Source organism: Haliotis asinina, chromosome 7, assembly GCF_037392515.1.
Source record: "Haliotis asinina isolate JCU_RB_2024 chromosome 7, JCU_Hal_asi_v2, whole genome shotgun sequence".
NCBI classification, from domain to species: Eukaryota; Metazoa; Mollusca; class Gastropoda; order Lepetellida; family Haliotidae; genus Haliotis; species Haliotis asinina.
This window is the reverse complement of record NC_090286.1, coordinates 13,960,007-13,980,446: the sequence shown is the minus strand read 5'-3', so window position 1 is coordinate 13,980,446 and position 20,440 is coordinate 13,960,007. Positions and strand designations below refer to the sequence as shown.

The 20,440-nt window shown below is 43.9% G+C and overlaps 1 protein-coding gene across 1 annotated transcript; it reads left to right on the top strand.

Moving 5' to 3' along the window:
- The first annotated feature begins 15 nt into the window (after positions 1-15).
- Positions 16-4,322, top strand: LOC137291221 (calreticulin-like). Its single transcript, XM_067822517.1, has 10 exons — positions 16-212; positions 952-1,056; positions 1,205-1,408; positions 1,603-1,697; positions 1,868-2,002; positions 2,281-2,613; positions 2,861-2,953; positions 3,091-3,178; positions 3,329-3,402; positions 3,799-4,322. Exons 1-10 carry the CDS (start codon positions 131-133, stop codon positions 3,814-3,816), a joined length of 1,227 nt encoding a protein of 408 aa, XP_067678618.1. The 5' UTR covers positions 16-130; the 3' UTR covers positions 3,817-4,322.
- The last annotated feature ends 16,118 nt before the right edge of the window (positions 4,323-20,440 follow it).

Sequence of the window (20,440 nt, the reverse complement as noted above, 5' to 3'; positions counted from 1 at the left end):
CGCGTGGTGAGTGTTGATTGGTCAGAAGAAACCAATCGCGTGCGTACAGCTGTCGAGATCACGTGGAGAACCGGCATTAACTATCTCGGAGTGGAACTTTCGGCAGGTCCTTTCCAAAGCCTGACCAACGATGAGGGCGGTTGCGATTTTTGTGGCACTCTTCGGTGCAGTTTTCTGTGATCCCACTATTTACTTTAAGGAGGAATTTGATGGTAGGTTAAGTTGTGATTGTGCATAAGTAGTATTTAATGGTTTGCAGGTGCTCGTGTAGCTAAAGACTTTCACGATTTCCCATGCTTTGACATTTGACTAGTGAAGTACGAATATGTAAAAACTCTTTAGCAAATAAATGTAGATTCTAGACCACAATGATCGGAATGTTTTCAACAGAAGTGTCGGTATTTATGTTAAAGTTTCCAGATGCTAATAATTAATAAACTGTCATCTTAACAGATCTACTTAAAATCGACACCTGGATAATTACATATTATTGTATATTATTTGTAAAGAAATTGTTGCATTTGTGCATCTTTGATTTCCCAGAATTGTACACCTATTTTCATATTTTAACCATATATCCGTTCTTCGAATCTTAGCGTGCAATTTGGAGAATCCGACTCGAAATATGCTTGTCAATCTGTCTCACACTCAGAGCCCCTGAATTTGGGGTGAACCACATTATTGTTCCTACAGCCCACTCTGCAGTGTCTGGCTCTGAATAGAGCAAGGCTAGATTTCCCCAGGTTCAGGCCTTGGGCTCCTTTTCAGTTTAAATAGGTTTGTTTATCATGTTTATAACAATCAAAGTTGTATATTCATAGACTAACACATTAGTCTGTGTAGTCTATGAATGAAGCCATCACAAGATATGCAACATGTTATACTTGGAAAGCACGTATGATTTGATATGGTCAAAATATCCCATTGTATGCATGTCCTTGTTTTTCCCAGATGGTTGGAGAAATCGGTGGGTAGATTCAACAGCAAAGGGAGCAGAACAAGGAAAATTTGAACTGTCAGCTGGAAAATTTTATGGTGATGCAGAAAAAGATAAGGGTGAGTATTTTTACCTTGTGATCATTCCAATGTACTATAACATGTACCAATGTATTGCTACTTAAAATTCATTAATCTGAGCGATATAAAGGTAGAATTGCTCTTCAGAATCATTGCTGTTATTCTGAATTTGTGTGTTCCTTTTCAGGTATAAAAACCAGCCAGGATGCCAGATTTTATGGTCTGTCAGCCAAGTTTGATAAGTTCAGCAACGAGGGTAAATCTCTGGTCATCCAGTTCACTGTGAAACATGAGCAGAACATTGACTGTGGTGGCGGTTATGTCAAGGTCTTTTCCAGTGAACTCGACCAAGAAAACATGCATGGAGACAGCCCATACCTCATTATGTTTGGTGAGAATGATATTCTTATTTTTAAACACCATACTCACTATGCAAGTTGTTATTCATAATCAGGAATGTTCAACCTTTTTCTATATGTACATATATCACAGGCTCCTTGTAAATTGTCATTTGTCTAGGCAGTACACCTAATTTGTAACATATTTCATATTCATTTATTGTTTATATTAATTCATTTCTTTCAGGGCCTGACATCTGTGGTCCAGGAACAAAGAAGGTTCATGTCATTTTCAACTACAAGGGAAAGAATCTTTTGACCAAGAAAGATATCCGATGCAAGGTTTGTAGAAAATGCCTAAAGCTGGTTTCATGATCACCAATTTGTAACATGGGTGACGAGGAGTGAAGAATAAACCATATTTGAGGGACTTGTCTTTAAAAAAATCTCAGTGATCTTAGTCTTTTTGTTCGGTATATGTTGAGTAACTATTTAACATTGTTTTCGTGTAGGATGATGTTTTCACTCACCTGTACACCCTGATTGTGAATTCTGACAACACATATGAGGTGAAGATAGATAACGAGAAGGTTGAGAGCGGAGAACTTGAGGCAGACTGGGATTTCCTTCCTGCCAAGAAAATCAAGGTAAATAGTTTACATAGGTGTTGCATGAATCAAATTTTTTGTCTGTGCAAAGACGATCTGCCCATATACATGCAGTTTCATACATATAAACCAATTTGCATGTCTGGCCCACTCCACGGCTATCCAGTTGGTTTCAACTGGTGGGCCCCGTAAGTGGTTTTCTACGAGCCACCAATATGTACCTCAATATACTATTTCAACCACAACTGATAACACATATATCAGCCAGGATTAAGTGTACTGAATAAGAATACAAAGTAAATGTGCTGTGGTTTCAGGACCCCGAGGCGAAGAAGCCTGACGACTGGGACGAACGTGAGAAGATTGATGATCCTGATGACACCAAGCCCGAGGATTGGGACAAGCCAGAACACATCCCTGACCCTGATGCCAAGAAGCCTGATGACTGGGATGATGAGATGGATGGAGAATGGGAGCCTCCAATGGTAGATAACCCTGATTACAAGGGAGAGTGGAAACCCAAGCAGATTGACAACCCAGACTACAAGGGCAAATGGATCCACCCCGAAATTGACAACCCTGACTACTCTCCTGATGAAAACCTCTACAGATACACAGATATTGGTGCTATCGGTTTTGATTTGTGGCAGGTACGAGGAATAGCAATGTTTATTTTTAAGTGTTATTTCCAAATGCATCTACCCAATATTGGCATCAGAAAGCAATATTTTGTACCAAATTGTTTGTTTTCTAAAAATACTTTGACCGGATGCCATTATTGGTCTGTTAGTAATTATGAAATCATTTAAATGCTTTTGATCATGTATTTGAAATGTAAATGAACTTGACAGGGATAAAACACATGCAAGATTTACAAGACCTGTTGTTTCATTTCAGGTTAAATCTGGAACAATCTTTGATAATGTCCTCATTACTGATGATGAAGGCTTCGCAGAAGAATTTGGAAAATCTACATGGGGTAAAACAAAGGTAAGGAACTGAATTGTCAGCTTTTGTATGCAGCATTAAGTGTGCTGTTCACATCAATATGTTCTAGACTGATGTAAGATTTCACTGAGCACCTATTACATTGCTGGACTTGTCTCATGTATACCTGTATGTTTCAGGATCCTGAAAAGAAGATGAAGGATGCTCAGGATGAGGAGGAGAGGAAACAGAGGGAGGAAGAAGAGAAGAAGAGGAAAGAGGAAGAAGGTGAGACATGGTTAGGGAACAAACTGATTTACACATGTCATTTGCTATGAAAGAAGTTCAGTGTTTGTGATTTCATAAAGACTTGTAATTGTTCAGATAGTCTCTTTTCCAACAAGTTAAAGTGATCATGTTATTAAATTGCCTTCTCAGATGCCAAGAAGGAAGATGGTGACGAGGCAGAGGAGGAAGAAGAAGAGGATGATTCAGATAAAAAAGAAGAACCTGTAAGTTAACACGGTTGCTTTAAGCTGGTCTTGAGCGATATAATTTGTTAAACTTTTTAACTTTTTAAACTGTAGTACTTACTCATTACAAGTCTCATGAGTCAAGATAAGTATAAAATATCAGTTTTATGATAAGAATTGCATTACAGTAGAAGCTGTCAAAACCGGCATTTGTCCAATCTGGCAATTTGTTAACACCAGGATAAAATCTCAGCCCCCATCCACGGCTTGTACATTTACCATCAGCTCTACAAAACAGCATTTTGTCTAAACCGGATTATTTCTTCAGTCCCAGTTAGTGCCGGTTTAGACAGCTTCCACTGTGGTATGTTACAATTTGTATTCTGATGAGTTTATGGCATGTTCATTCGTGAATGTTTTTTTTTTTCATTTCAGGATCATGACGAGTTGTAGAGATCTTCCAGAGATTAACCAATCATCTCCATCCATCATTCGTCACCGTTCATTTCATGCCATTCACATGACGTATAAAATGGGAAGTCTTTTAGTCGGGGTCAAAAGCTTTCATCAAAGCTCTTAAAGGAAATTTGTTAAGTTTTTGTTTTTTATTTTGTATTCATCTGCCATTGTGTATGAGATGTTTTAAAGAAAAGTCAAACAGCGTTTCACCCTAATATGCCACCATGAACTCGCTAAAAACAAAGTGTGTGTGTGAAGATGATATGCATGGGACAGTCCTATGTTCTTGGTAATGGCATTGCTGTCAACATTGTTAGGTTGTCTGTCATATTAGATGATTTCACCCTTTGTTTTGTATTTAAATATTTAATGTACAATTTAAGTGATGTATAAAGAACTATTGTAAATTTCATGCTATTGATGTAAATTGCTCTATGAAACATACATATAATGTAGGGGTGTTTATACCAAAGTGAGGTAATAAATGCTTCTTTTTACAAGTCTGTGTTGTGTGTTTGAAACATAGTTCCACACCATATTCAAGAATATTCCATTTGTATGGTGGCAGTCAGTAAATAGTCCGGGCTTGACAATGCATTGATCAGCAACGTAAGCGTCTATCTACACAGTGTGGATACAATGACATGTCAATGAGCCTGACCACCCAATACGGTTGGTTGTCTGTTACGACACAGCATGGGTTACTAAAGATCAGTTCTAACACATCTTTACTGGTTATATCAAAGAGGCTAGAGTTGTTTCTGTCAGCATTATGTCAGCTGAACACTGGTTGGCATTTTGGCAGGTCATGGTGATGTTACATCAGACTGGATTCAGTTGGACACCGCATTTTCATTTGCAAAGTTATTACCCCTTGTTGTCCAGTCTTTTGGTCGGTGGTTCAAGAGGTAAAGCATTCACTTGCCATGCCTAAGGCCCAGGTTCCATTTTATTTTTTTCTCATGGGTACATCTGAAGACAATGTCTGGTGTCTCCCTGCTGTGATATTACTAGAATGTTGCTAAAAGCGGCCGGAAACCAGCCTTGCTCACTCAAAGATTGCATGATTATTATTGCCTGGATAACCCAAGCTGGCCTTTAGCTGTTGTGAGGTAAAGTCACATGATGTTTCACTTGCCTAAGATCAGACAACATGAAACGCATGCCCTGTTGTTGGGCAGGACTCAGTCCCTAGACACTTAGGTCAGTCCGCCAAATGCAGTCACCGATCCAAGGATTCTCCAAACCCAGCGTTTGCTTTACGTCAAGTGATTGTGACCTCAGCAACTACCCAACACCACAAAGTTTCTGCCAGGTTAACTATCCAGGTTGTCAGGGTACAATGACATCTACTGATTGGCCAAAATAGTGTGTGTCCTGATCACTGAGGTCACCTGATGCTGTGAATGACATGTTTTAAGCCTGTTTTGTTGGCAATTGTGCCATGGGGTTGCTGGCACAGAATTAACACCACATCCATCTCTAAACAGCAAGTCAGTGGTTGGGAGATTGTGTTAAGGATGTCTATCATGACGAGTAAGCTGATTTGCCAAGTAAACAGGCAACTTAAACCATGGAATGTTGCATACAGCGTAGCATAAGAGTCCACCCACAATCTGGACAAATTACTTCGGGTCACAAGTAGAGATAGCAAAATCAGGTAATCTATTTCTCATAAAAAATTTACACACTTAAAGCATTTGAGGAAACCAAATGCAAACAATATGTAGATGAATTGCAAGAAGATCATGCATCAAATTACTGAAAGCATGTGCAAGTATTGTGCATGTGAACGGCTGCATCTTGGTGTAAGGTTTTGTTAAGAATTAAGATTTTTCAGTTATTGAACTATGACCATAATCTTTTAAACATTACAAATTTGTATTACAATCCATCAGTTCATGTGTAAACAGTATCTATAAACAGTATGGAATATTTTTCAAATAGTTCTAGCTTAGAACAGCTGACAGAAGTGCGTTAAGTAAATGAGCTCTACATTTCCACTAGTGAGTCTAGTGATGGTTAGTACAATACACCTGGCCTTATCCAAATAGTACCGAGCGTCTTGACATGTTGAACACCAGTGCTTGTCTCTCTTCATTAGAGCAGGGGTCATGTTGATGCAGTTGGTCAGCACAGAGGCTCATTGTGCTGGGTTTCCTCAATGTTCAGCTAGGTGTAGTCATATGAATTCACTTTGTTATTACTTTCTCCTCTGCTGGCTAAACTACATTTCTAGTTGCTATATATTGCCTACATGGTTGCAACATGTTCACATAAAGGAACTATGTGTTGCTATACTGAGGTGAACAGTATGTTTGTATATATAATTTGTATCAAAAGTTTATAACTTTCCAACATAACTTTGTACCCAAAATGCTTTCTACCCTTCTACCTAAGTACTGATGTACACTACATCATCTTCACTGTCTATAATATAAAATTATGAAATTTTCAATTTGCACTGCTTTCATGCAATTTATGCTATAAATCTCAACTGGGATACTTAATCTGTCACCTACATTATCATTGTCTGCCAGTAACGCTGTATTCTAGACACGTGGGTTGTGTAAGTCAAGCAGTGGGTAAGCCCAGCTTGTTTTCTGTAGCCTGGTGATTCTGTGTCAACACATGGAGACCCGGGTTAGAATACTCATCTAGAACTCGAACGTGAGCTTGTCATAAGAAAAGACTAACAGGATCCAGTAGTTGGACTCACTGATTGGTTGACGCATGATATTGTATCCCAAATGCATAGATTGATGCTCATGCTATTGATCACTGGACTGTTTGGTCCAGATTTGATTATTTACAGACCATAGGGCTGGAACATTGCTGAGTGCAACGTAAAACTGAACTCACTCACTCACTCACAAGTTCCATGGTGACAAGGATTTGTGAGAGTGGGAGGTGTAATGATAATTACTGGATTACACAGTTCTTGATGCTGCTGACAGATCGTCAAATAAAGGGACTTCTCTTGCATCTGGCCCAGGACCCTGCCCTGGTAAACTGGTAAATCCACACTGAAGTGCTGTTATTCCAGACTGTTCACCATAGTTAATGGTTAATATATACCATTAAAAAAGGTTGAGGAAATTCGAGTTAAAAAATTGATAAAATGCAAATGAGCGGGTGAGTGAGTTTAGTTCTATGCCACACTCAGCAATACTCCAGCTATATGGCGGCGGTCTGTAATTAATCAAAATCAGTAGTATAGGGAATGACAGTTCTGGACCACTTTCAAGAAATGTCTCTACAAAGCCTTATTTACTAAATAAGGCTTTGGTTGGGCCATTAGCTCTTGCTACTATTACCCCTACTACAAAAAAGTTGGCGGTAATTACTGTGCCTTGGTAGGAGGTAACACTGTGCCGTACGGTACGATCAATAATTCTTCTCTTACAAAACCCCTACCCGGCCCATCCCTCAAGTAGTATAAGTTAGGTTCGTCGGCTTTCATATCCACTTTATCTATGTTGTAAGTTTTGACTGACCATATAGGATCGGTGGCTCGCTTACGGCTATCGCCCTCGTGTTCCCCCTACTACTTAACGTCTGTGCCTATGTTATGTTTATATCGATGAAACAGTTTAACGTGAACCGCCTACGATCTCTTTGGTGTTCATAATAAAGGCTTGCTGGGCTTTTTGTATCCCCTGTTCTATGTACTTTTTTTTCTCGTCCTCGCTGATAGCAGACTTACGAGACTTGGATCGAATATCTTGTTTCATTCCGTTATATTTTTTGAGTTCAGATAGGATTGAACGAAACTCCTCTTCTGAGATCTTACTGTCAGAGAGTGCCGTGGAAATTCGCTCACTCACTGTGTTCAGCTTTGCTTCGGCCAGAACCCTGATCTCGTCGTGTTTCAATGCCTTACGATTAAGTCTGCATGATACTAACTTAAGCGCCAACCCTACCAACCCTGTCACCCCAGCCGTTATTTCAATACCTAGCACTATAGGTGCAGCCACGATGGTAGCCAACAACCCAACACCTGCCGCCCCTAGTCCCATGCTGGTTGCCATAAGGGTAGTGTCAGCCCCGTCCACGATATTGAAAGCTCTATTGTATTTTTTACATAGTGCTTTCCGCGTGTCACGGTCTTGTTCTAGTTGACGTTTCACATCACATAACTGCCTCAAGCGGAACCCATCTACGGTTTCCAGCGTCTTCGCTACTTCCTCTACGACTGGGTACAGACCCATCCTATATATATATATATATAATATATATTACGAAAGATATTTTAATTGGGTTTCAGTTAATACTCTATCAATGTATTTGAAGCTTACAAGGTCTATACCCCTAGTCAGGTTAATAGGTGAGAGTCTAATAGACTTTTCTGTTGTAATAAAAACCCCATGGAGGCTTATTAAGCGGTTTATAGGACCCGTGGAGGTATCCTGTTGTATAACAATACGACAATATTTGTTTGCGTGTTCTTTAGCCCAGTGTATTGCCACCCCGGGTAAAATTGGGATTGCTCTCGTGATGTTTTCCGGGTCCCCCCATCTTATAAAAAAGACTTCTATGATGATTGTGGAAGGGAAGTGTGGTATCTCAATATTCCTAACCCCGGGAAATATATTAGTGACAAATGTTAATTTACTGTCTAACCCAAAAGCTCTTAACCCAATTTCTTCGTTACCAAACCATATCATGACTACTACATCACCCTCCGGAATGAAATCCCCGACCCAGATACCGCTGTTCCTAATCTTAGAGATAAACCAATTTCCGCTAAATGTGATATAAGGTGAGGCGATTGTTAAGTTGATTAGCCATTTGGGCTCTTTAAAATCTGGTAATGACACCCGTCTGTACACGTTGTCTTTGAAGTGCAGGATGTATAATTCATCTTCCTCACCAGGCTGATCGAATCCCTCCGTGTCTCCTAGGTCGTTAAGCGTAGTGTTGGGATGATGACTAGTCATTATTATACTATTACGATATAATTTCCAACTGGTTTTCTGATAATAATTCAGGGGTTAACTTCATACCCATGAAGTGTATGTTGTCAGGCAGGAAGATATTGATTAGTGATATCTTGTTTTCCACGATCACGTTGACCCCCTGCAGACTGGTGTTGGAGCCGACACCCACCCGCACGTAAACGTTGCAAACTTGATACTGGTGTCGTTTCACCCACCCGAGTTTGATCCCCTTCACGATCTCGACCTCATTCACCGATGGTTCCCCTAGGTAGACTTTGATGATCAATGTTGAGTTTGCCGGTAGACTCTCTAGTATCTTGACCACGCCTTCGAATTCAGACACCAACTGCAATTTCACGTTTTGTATGGCTGGTTTACTCGATAGCATGTGGGCTGCTATAGTGTTGACTGGGCTGACGACTATGCTACGTCTCTGAGTTGGGACGTAAGCCACGAGCAGGGTTCCATTGTTCACGACTTTGTTTAGGTGGTTGTCTTTGTTATCAGTGAACACGTAGGGGGAGACGAGTCTAATATTGATAAACCAGTTGTTATCGGGTAACAACACCCACTTGTCATCTTCGGTGAAGACGAGCATATATGGCTTGTTTCGGGCGACGGTAGTGCTCTCAACATCGTCTAAGTCGAACAGTTTACCTCCGAACGATGGGTATATTACCCAATTATTATCACCGGTGTTGACAAGGGTGTACTTAGTGTTGACTGTTGCTCTTGTGGTATCTACTATATCACTTAGGGTTCCACCGGAGGGGATTTCAACGCGTTTGTAAATGTTGTTTTTCAGTTGCAAGGCGTACGATTTACCATCTACTCCGGGAGCGTCGAAACCGCGTGTGTCTCCGAGGTCGGAGATCCCGATATTGACGCATTTTTTCACTCCGGGCCCTTGTGCGCTGGTCATGTTACATGAAGCGTTAAGCTGAGGTATCCTATATTTACAGGATTATGATTTATATCTAACACCGATATTGTCAGCTCAGGTATGTTGCCCTGGGTTAATCTCTTATACTGCCGTGGTGAAAACGACTCGGTTCTACCGTCGTTGAATTTCTCAGTTTTCACCGGCACTGCTCTCAGTATAGTGGAAGGGTGACCTCCTTGAATGTTGTACGTTGTGCTCACCTGACCGAGATGAATGTACAGCTCTCGGTACGGTACTAGATCGGGTACCTTCGTGCCTGTGACGGTTGTTGTTGGTTTTATCTCGTCAGGAGACATACCGAGTATCCTCGCTAATGGTCGGCCGAGCCTCAATGAGGTTCTTCCGTTGTTGATTAACACCACTGTGCCGTTTGAGTCGTTCATCTTGAGTTCGGCTCCAAGGGGTTTGAAGACCTCGTCGTTTAGAGAGCACACGCTGTAGTAGCCGTCAGTTATCTGGCTGCGAGTTCCACTGACGAACAGCTTATTGTTGCTGATATTGATGTTAGTCCATTGCGGTAGGTAGGTGATATCGCAGAGTGCGACTTCGAGTTGACCTGACGTGTTATCGATCGCGTGCGTCAGCTGAACGGCCTCACCGCTCGTTATTCCTGGAAGTGTTATGTACATATTATAATATATGAATTATATATTATAATATGGATTTAGTACACTTGAAAATCGTGGTGAATGCAGATGGTACGGGGTTTAAAACAACCTTTATTGATATCTTTGAAAACTATATCGTGTCCGTTAATAACGCGCAGGCGGTGGTAAACTGGAATCAAAACCCAATGCAGTTTTGGCAGAACCAACTAAACTTTGCTGTGTGGTGTGCGACGACAGGGTCGGGTGTGACACCAGACTACGGTATAGACGAACTGAGTAAGGCGGTTATTTTGTTTCATATTTATTATCAAACGAGACGAATATTGAAGGAAATAAGTGCTCCTCTTCCCCAAGATAAAGCGTGGAGTATGACGAATAACCCCTATGATAGACGCGCTTATGAACGTGTTTGTGGGGAGTTTGAGATTCCAACGAATAAAGACTTTCGCCTTCCTGGTGTGAACCATGGTCTCGGTATAGTTCTCGTGTACTTCTACAGGTCCGGAACATATTATGCCGGTTCTAAAGATGGTTCATACAACCCAAACCGTCATACATTTACAGGCCCCACAACGAATGAAAAGATCCATGTCAGCTGTATAAAGCAAACCAATCCTGATGCAGCCACAGCCTGGACTAAAATGATCTCAAAAACATCGAAAGGATTCACTCGTGCTGGTACAATACGCTTGAACGACTCGATTCGAACGTACGTGTGGGCGCTGTTGGGTGCGCAGTCGATGACGCGTTCCAACATCCTCGGTAAGGGAACTGCTTACGACGCTCAGACACAATTCGTTTCCAACGTTGAGGATGCTATCAATTCTCCAGTTGATCTCCCGAGGGCCATCGACCGTTACCAAAACGTGTTAGAATACGCCAGATCGAAAGTCAATTACGTGTTCGGCGTGGGGTTGTACATGGCTCCGAGTGATATGCAACTGAGAATAAAAAAAAGTGGTGGGTTATAACAACAAAATAGTCATAGCCACGGCGGACCAAAAGTTGGGTATCAACCCCGATATTAACACCCCCTATATCCCACACATCCCACCACGTGAAAAGGGTATAGTGGCGCCACCCCCGGAGCCTAAAGTTCAGGTGGGGGTACCCCCCACACACCCCCATATTCAAGCCACCAATCATATTGATAGTAAAACAGCCCTGGTGGTTGGTGGGGTAACTTTGGGACTTATTTGGTTAAAGATTTCTTAGCAGCTACGTACACCAGACCCGCCACGGCGACGATGGCTGCCCACAGGTTTTGACTGAGCCACGTGGCAGTTTTAGCCAGAGCGCTCAACAACCACGAGACGATGCTACCCAGGATGCCGGGAAGGGCTTCGGCGGCTTTACCAGCCAGTTTAGCTAGGCCTTCCCCGAGTTTTTTTATCCAGTCTTTAACACCACCACCGCCACTTGGAGTTCCCCCGCCGCCGGCAGGCCCCACAGGGGTTCCACCCACCAGTGACACCACCAGGGTTGATATAATGAAACCCAATGCAGTGATAATGCTGGCGATGGTGATCCCTTGCTCCCGGAATAATATCCGAATCCTGTTGGCTAAAGTTGTATCCTCATTCAGTATTCTATCGATTGTTTCCCGAATACGACTGATCTGGGATCGAAGCTGTTCACGATTCGAGGAAGCGGCTTCCAATCGTGTACGTCTCTCGTCTTCTAAATCACGTATTCGTTCATTGATACGACGCTTCATATCATCGTTTTCAGTTTCGTTGAGTTTGGTTTTTTCCCTAGCGATGTGCTCGTCGATTTCGTTCAGTTTCCCCATGTTGTTCACGAGTTCTCCACGCACGCGTTTCACGGCTTCGTCTAAGCCGCGCAGTTCCCTTACCAGAAAGTCAAACCCCGGTAACGGTTTGTCCCAGTAGGTGCTCAACAGTTTTTCTATGCTGTCCGAGGCTTCTGTAGCACGCTGTGGTGTCATTTCATCTCTAATGGTGAGGTGGGATCTGGTAGCTTGCAGATCTTCTTTAACGGCCTTAGGTATTGCACCACCGTAATCATTCATGTTTAGAGTTTTACGAATAAATTCGACACCATGGCGGCTGGCTAGAGTTGACAAGGCCAGTGGTTTTTTATTGCTCTTGTTAAAGAGGTCAACCCCTGGGTCAGACTTAAGGCGTAGAACACCCTTTGTATCAATAAAAAAATTCTTATGGTATCGACCCTGTGGTTCAACGTAGTTTTTATCTCTTCTTAAACTTTCGTAATAATCATTTACCGTTGTTTCCAAGAGTTCTTGGTTCAATGGTGAACTAGTAAATGAGGTCTCCTGCTCATCGAATGCCTGGGCACTAGCGCCCGGCATCTCATCCATAGGTATGTCTTCATCCATTAGTATTAAAAATATATTTCTTTTATATAACAATGTACGGCAGAAAATTAGATCCTTTCAGAAAATTGAGAGAGCCATTAGGAGCCAGAGCCGTGCGCCAGTCGGTGACTATCACCAACAATCCCAGCAAGATAGACCAGAATCAAACTCTGCTGGTTAGATTTCCAAACCTTGGTGAGAATGACCTCATTGTACCAGGCACTGTTCGACTGGCGTTCAATATCACGTTGACCTCCGACAACGACAAACGCGAGCTAGTGCGGAACGTGGGTCGAGCTATCATCAAGAAAACGACCGTCAAGATCAGCGGTAACGAGGTGCTGAGCATCGACGACAGCGACGTGTTTCACTGCTACAAGGATCTCTGGAAAAGCGAGAGAGAACGAGTCAATGATGTGTACCAGGGCATCAGCAAATCAACCCGGGCGCGCATAGGATACGTCTTCACGACAGACCAGCAAGACAAGCTATCGGACGGTGAAAAGGCCATTGCTCTAGCATACGGAAATCGATTCTGCGTGCCGCTCGACTTCGAGTTGCTCACGGGACACGCGCCGTTTTACCAGGCAGCGCTGGGTGATAGGCTCGAATACGAGCTCACGTTTAACGACTATAGTAAAGTAGTGCGTACGCCGAACGGTGATGAGGCTAGTTATGCCATAGACAACATCTCTCTGGAGTTCGACATGGTCACTAGCCCGGAGCTGGCCAGGCAGGTTCGAAGCCAGTACTCTGGGAAGATGGCTATCCTGTACGATCGCGTACTGAGGCATAGATCAGTCGTGCGAGATAAGAGCGACACTGTGTGGAATATCAACCTGAACGTGCCGGCGCGATCGATGAAAGGTATCCTGGTCGTCCCCGTGGAGGATTACGATCCATTCCGGAGGGACAGCGAGAAGTTTTTCAACCCCGAGATTGAAAAGGTGGAAGTGACCATCGAGGGCGTGCCAAACCAGCTGTTCAGTCATGGTATGAGACCACACCAGCAGTGGGATGAGATAAAAAAGCTACCAGTGGGGGACTACATAACAAAGGACCTGGACCTCGGCTCCGTGCAGATCGGTGAATACCTGACCACCAAGTACGCCCTATGGTTGGACATGCGATCCACGGATGATGATAAACTGCACGGTAGCGGGCGCCGTATAGATAACGGCAGCGAAGGGATAACCATCCAGATTACTAAGAAGGCTCAAACCGCTGGTAAGTTGAAATTATATCTGTACGTTATTATGGACGCGCAACTTAATATAGACAATGGGAGATTCGTGCAAGCCATCTACTAGTGGGGGAGACCCCCACACCCCCCGGGGGTACCCCCACCTCCCCACTGACCCACACTGCGCCATAGTGTGCGGGCAGACTGGCTGTGGGAAGACCGTTTTCGTCTTGGATATGTTGGAGGGTTACTACAAGGGTGTGTTCGATAACATCGTTATCATGTGCCCTACTCTGAGCATGAATAAAACATACGCGCGACCTTGGGTGATGACGGACCCGGACGTACACAAAATCGACCCTGGAACACGCCTGCAGGACTGGTTGAAAGTTCTTCACGAGAAATTTAAAGGGGAACCGACGCTGTTTATACTGGACGACTGCAGCGCTAATCGCGAGATAACAAAAAAGAGAGACATGCTATCGTACCTGGCCTTCTCCGGCCGGCATGCAAATCACAGCGTCTGGGTGCTAACGCAGAAGTTCAACTCGGTGTTGAAAGACCTCAGGGAGCAGACGCGATGGGTGGCCTTATTTCACTGCAAGGACAGGGATTCGTTTGAGGAGTGTTTGAGAGAGAACGATGTGATGAGTAAATTAGAACGGGAACGGGTGAAGAAACAGCTCGCTGAAACTAAACACGCTAAGCTCGTTCTAAAAACCGACCAACCAGTAGCATATATAGTATGCTAAGCAAAGCTAAGCAAAGCTAAGCAAAGCTAAGCAAAGCTAAGCAAAAGCTAAGCAAAGCTATGATATTTGAAGTATTTGTCGTGTGCAACTTAACCTTCATTTCTCTGTGTTTTGCCTGTATCGGGTATTATATAGTTAAAACTAAATCTTACTTGTTATATTATAAGATGGAGTGTGAGGAATTGCTCGAACAATTGTCTGTGGAGGGTTCCCCCACGCCGCCCGCAGGCCCCACTGATGACAAGCGAGAGAAACTGGTGGCGTTGGCTGTTGGCGGCAAAGCCAAACATTACTTTGGAGACTACACTCCGGATAAAATTAACAAAATGTCAGCCGAAGAAATCGATAAGCTGTACGCTAGATACGAGTCCCGGCTCGGAGCAGAAATGACAAAAACAATAGGATCGGCTATGACCCAGATATACACCGGTATTGTGTCATACTTCTTTCCCATTCCACCAGAGCGCCGACTTTACCTGTGGGAGGACCTCGAGAAAGACCCTTTTATCGAACACGCCGTGAGCTCTATCAGCTGCGGGCTGTACCACAAATATGGCATGTTGTTGGCTCCAGTGACGGCGGCGATTATCACGGCAAAACATTGTCAATTTGAGAGAAAGAATAATAATAATAGTATAGATGGATACTGCACAGGAAACCCCAGTGGAGGTACCCCCAACAGTGATGGAGGAGACCCCACCCCCAACAGTGAGTCCCGAGGTGACGGTGGAAACCCCTTCAGTGGGGGTACCCCCCACAGTAACCAGGCAGAAGAATCCTAAGAGAGTAGCTGCCGGTAAAAAACGGTGGTGTAACCAACATAAAGTGACCAACCCAACCCGACTGGCTGTAGGCGTAACTGCTGCCGTGGTTATAACATGGTTATACGTGGGGGTACCCTCCCACAGTGAGGGAAACTCTGGGGGTGTGAGGAGTACCCCCACGCCGCCGGCAGGCCCCACTGTCGACCCGCATATCATGTTATAATTTAAAATATTTTTATATATACATAATGTCTGAGGGGAAAACGTTCGTCAACGACGCATACCACGCCACAGTGGTCGCCAGTCTAGCAGTAGGGTACGCTCGGTTGACTAAAATGGTACTTAAACAACCAACTATCAAGCTAGATTTCAACCTGCAGGATATGGGTATGCTCATAATGAACCTTGGTATGGCGATGGCCACAAAAGACATCCTAGTAAAACAAGGGATAATACCTGATAATATAATGAAATAAATATAGGGATGGCCACGATAGCTATGATGGTCGGTGGGGCGTTAGTAAATGCCCTGGCATTTTCCGGGAGTAATTTCCTCTTCTCTAAACTACGAGATGATCACGCGGCTGAAATACAGGAAGAAAGGAAGCGACACGATCTCGCTACTGAGAAATTACAAAGAGCACAGGACGAGTACGTTAAAAAACGCCTCCAGAGGATCGATTTTATTAACGAACAGCTCAAGCGTGAAAACCATGCCATTAAAACATTCTACGATGTCGATGAAGCAATGAAAGAATACTACCTACTAACTGGTAAACAATTGGAACCGCTCAATAAACCCACACTCGCTCAGTACTACACACCATCCAAGGGACAAATGAATCGTGAACTGGGCTTCATAGTGTTGGGTATAGCAGCTACTGCGTTGGTTGCGAAGCAATTAAATTAAAATACCTATATAAGTAAACATGAGACCCGCTCCATACCGATGCGAATATATACTTATGGGGAAGACCGAGGCCTGTGGTAGGAAATGCAGGAATCAGGGGTTCTGTTGTTTCCATATGGGAAGTCCTAACTACACGTGTTCTGTGTGTGGTATCGGGGTTAAAGGACACTACTGTCTATGTAAAGCTCACGGAGCGAACGTAGTCAGACATCAACTCATCTACGAGAATAAAAAAGGCTACATAAAAGAACGTAGGCGACTGCTCAAGATAGCCACTTAAGGGTTACCTCCCCTTACTGTGAACCAATTAGACATTGGTTCTCTTAGGTGTAAACACGATGTCTACTGTAAGCGAGCTCAAGCGGGTCGCAAAACAGAGAGGTGTGATCGGGTATTCTCGAATGCGGAAGTCAGCATTGTTGAGATTACTAGGTTTAGAAGCCCCTCCTTCAGTAAAACAATTAAAAGCTCAAGCAAAACAGCTTGGATACACGGGTTATTCAAACCTGGGGAGAGCCGGGTTAACCGCATTGTTATCACATGCCCCCGTAGCAAAACCTCTCACTGTAAAACAACTGAAAGTCGAGGCACACGATTTGGGTTTAGGCGGGTATTCCCGTATGAGAAAACCACAGCTTTTAGAATTATTACGACAGAATAGAGCTATTGACCTACAGTTCGTGCGCACTGAGCGCGCTGTAGGCAACTATTTGAGAGGTTGGCGCATGCACGTTGATAGAAACATAGACATTACAGATATCAAGCCTCTGATAGCTGATAAGGTCAACCAGGAACTAAATAATCTAGGAAGTATCAAGTTTCAGATCACAGTGAAAATGTCGCTCGATAAGCAGGTTGGGAGCCCCACAGGGGCCACTGAATATGTTCAGCCTTACTTCCGAGGTCAACAAGAGGTCGCCACACATACAGAGACCATTGATACATCAATCGATACCAGTTTTCAGCAGATACGAGAATACCTAGAACGCTACACACACTTGGGGTCCGGGTGGGTTGTAGATAAAATCGATAATGTCTATCTAGACATAGCTAACTACGTGCCGTTCAGAGGCGGGTCATACCTAGCCTTGCCTCCCTACTATAGAAACAAACATGCCATAGTAAACGTTAAGAATAGAGGAAACGATTGCCTGAGGTTAGCTATCAGGTCAGCCTTATTTCCAGCTGGCACTCATTCAGATAGGCTTTCTAGCTATCCCCAAGACGATGGGCTCAACTGGGATGGTATAGATGAACCCACCCCCATATCCCAGATCACTAAAATAGAAAAACAGAATAATCTGGCTATAAATGTCTTTGGGCACGAAGGTAACACAACAATAGTACACAGGGTCAGCCCGGTGAAGGATCGCCAAGTTATCAATATATTCATGATCCAACGAGGTGACAAGTATCACTACACGTGGATAAAACATCTCAGCCGGTTGTTGCACGACCAGTCGAAACACGATGGGGAAAAACACTTTTGTGTACGATGCCTACACGGTTTCAGTCGAGCTGATTTATTAGAATCCCACCGGGAGGATTGTCAAGGTGTGGGGCAGACGGCCATACGAGTCGACATGCCTAAGGAAGGTGATAATATCCTAAAATTCAGTAACCACAAGAACCAAATGTCTGTGCCTTATATTATATACGCCGACTTCGAAGCCTTAGTTGTGGGTGGGGATTCCACCAGTGGTACCTTTACCCACAAGACACAAGAGCATAAAGCCTGTTCGTTTGGATACATTGTCGTCCGTTGTGACGGGGAAACGAAAGCCCCGGTAGTGTATAGGGGGCCTGACGCGGCTGAAAGGTTTCTAAAGTGTTTGCAGGAGGAAGAAAAAATTATTAGGAATGCATTGTATAGAATCGCTCCCATGCGTATGACCCGAGTCGACAGGCTAGCTCACGCTAGTAGCACTAACTGTCACGTGTGTGAATCACCACTTAACGGTGATTCGGTGAGAGATCACTGTCACATAACTGGTAAGTATAGAGGCGCCGCTCACAACGCGTGCAACCTCAAGCTTAAAATCAACCCTAAGACAATAAACATCCCCGTTGTCTTTCACAACTTGAGAGGGTACGACTCACACTTGATCATGCAGGCCATCGCGAAAATCGATGGTAATATAACGTGCATCCCCAACAACATGGAGAGATACATCTCCTTCAGCTTAAACGGACTTAGGTTCATTGACTCGTTTCAGTTCCTCCTGTCGTCACTCGACAGTCTGGTCAAGGCCAACAATACCTTCCCTATCACCGATCGATACACAGACGCCGAGACTAGACCCCTGCTTATGAGGAAGGGTGTGTACCCCTATGAGTACATGGATAGTTGGGCTAAGTTCACCGAGACCAGACTACCCCCTATTGACTGCTTTTATAGCAAGCTGAATGAGGCGTCCGTCTCACGAGATGATTACTCGCACGCGACTAACGTATGGAATAAACTGGGTTGTAAGAACCTGGGTGATTATCACGACCTGTACTTGAGGACAGATGTACTGCTGTTAGCCGACGTGTTTGAAACGTTTAGGCGGACATGTTTCAAGCAGTATAAACTCGACCCCGCATGGTATTACACCAGCCCAGGTCTGTCGTGGGACGCCTTGCTTAAAAAGACCGGAGTTAATTTGGAATTGCTCACAGATTACGACATGCACCTATTCATTGAGAAAGGTTTGCGAGGTGGGATTTCCATGGCATCCAAACGATACGCGAAAGCAAATAATCAATACGTGAAAGGTTACGATCCTAACAAACCAACCAATCACATTCTCTACCTCGACGCAAACAACCTGTACGGCTGGGCCATGAGTCAGTATCTACCTACAGGGGGATTCGAATGGGTACCCCACGTTGATGTTATGGGGGTTGCACCAGATTCGAACAAAGGTTATATCCTCGAGGTTGACTTAGAGTATCCCAAGGAATTACACACATCGCACAACAGCTACCCCCTGGCCCCCGAACGTATGAGGGTTAACCCAGACTGGATGTCTGAGTACCAACATAACTTGTCAGGTGGGCGTGTGACAGACGTTGAAAAACTCGTGCCTAACTTAATGAATAAGACCAAGTACATCGTTCACTATCGCAACCTACAGCTGTACCTGTCGTTGGGTATGAGGCTGACCAAAATACACAGGGTGCTCATGTTCGACCAGAGTCCATGGATGGAGCCCTACATCAGAATGAACACAGACCTACGAAAAAAAGCCACCAGTGATTTTGAGAAAAATCTCTACAAGCTCATGAACAACTCGGTGTTTGGTAAGACTATGGAGAACCTGAGGAAACGCGTGACCGTGAAGCTGGTTCGGTCGAGTGAGGAAGACAAGCTCAGGAGATTGATAGCCAGTCCGGCATTCAACCGTAGTAAGATATTCACAGACAACCTGGTTGCCCTACACATGAAGAAAAGTCACATAAAATTCAACCGGCCTGTTTACGTGGGGATGAGCATCCTCGATTTATCCAAACACCTGATGTACGACTTTTACTACAACGAGCTCAAGAAACAGTACGGCGACAGGTGTGAAGTGCTGTACACTGACACGGATTCCCTGCTGATGGAGATTCGAACCGAGGACGTGTACGAGGACATGAAAAAACACCTCGATTTATACGACACCAGCGACTACCCTAAGACCCATGCCATACACAGTACGGTAAATAAAAAGGTCCTAGGTAAGATGAAGGACGAGTGTGCTGGCACGCCCATAGCCGAGTATATAGGTTTGAGACCTAAGATGTACTCCATACTGAAAGCCGACAATAGTGAGATCCGGAAGGCTAAGGGGGTTAAGAAGTATGTGGTGAAACAACACATCAAACACGCCAGATTCAAGGAAGCCCTGTTCAAGACCCGTACCTTTAGACATAAAATGAACACACTTAGAAGTGATGGACATAAGATATACGGACTGACTATAAACAAGACGTCCCTGTCGCCTATGGACACGAAACGTTGGATAGCTATTGATGGGATAAACACATACGCGTATGGACATGAAAAAATTTGAGGCTATTTACTACAGCCCGCGTGGGTACTGGAAAGGAGCTAGCGCAGTAGATAAGCTAGCTAAAATAGCGCGAGTACCCCCGGAGGAAGCCAAAACGTGGCTTGAAAAACAAGCCCTGTGGCAGATCTATTTGCCGGCACCAC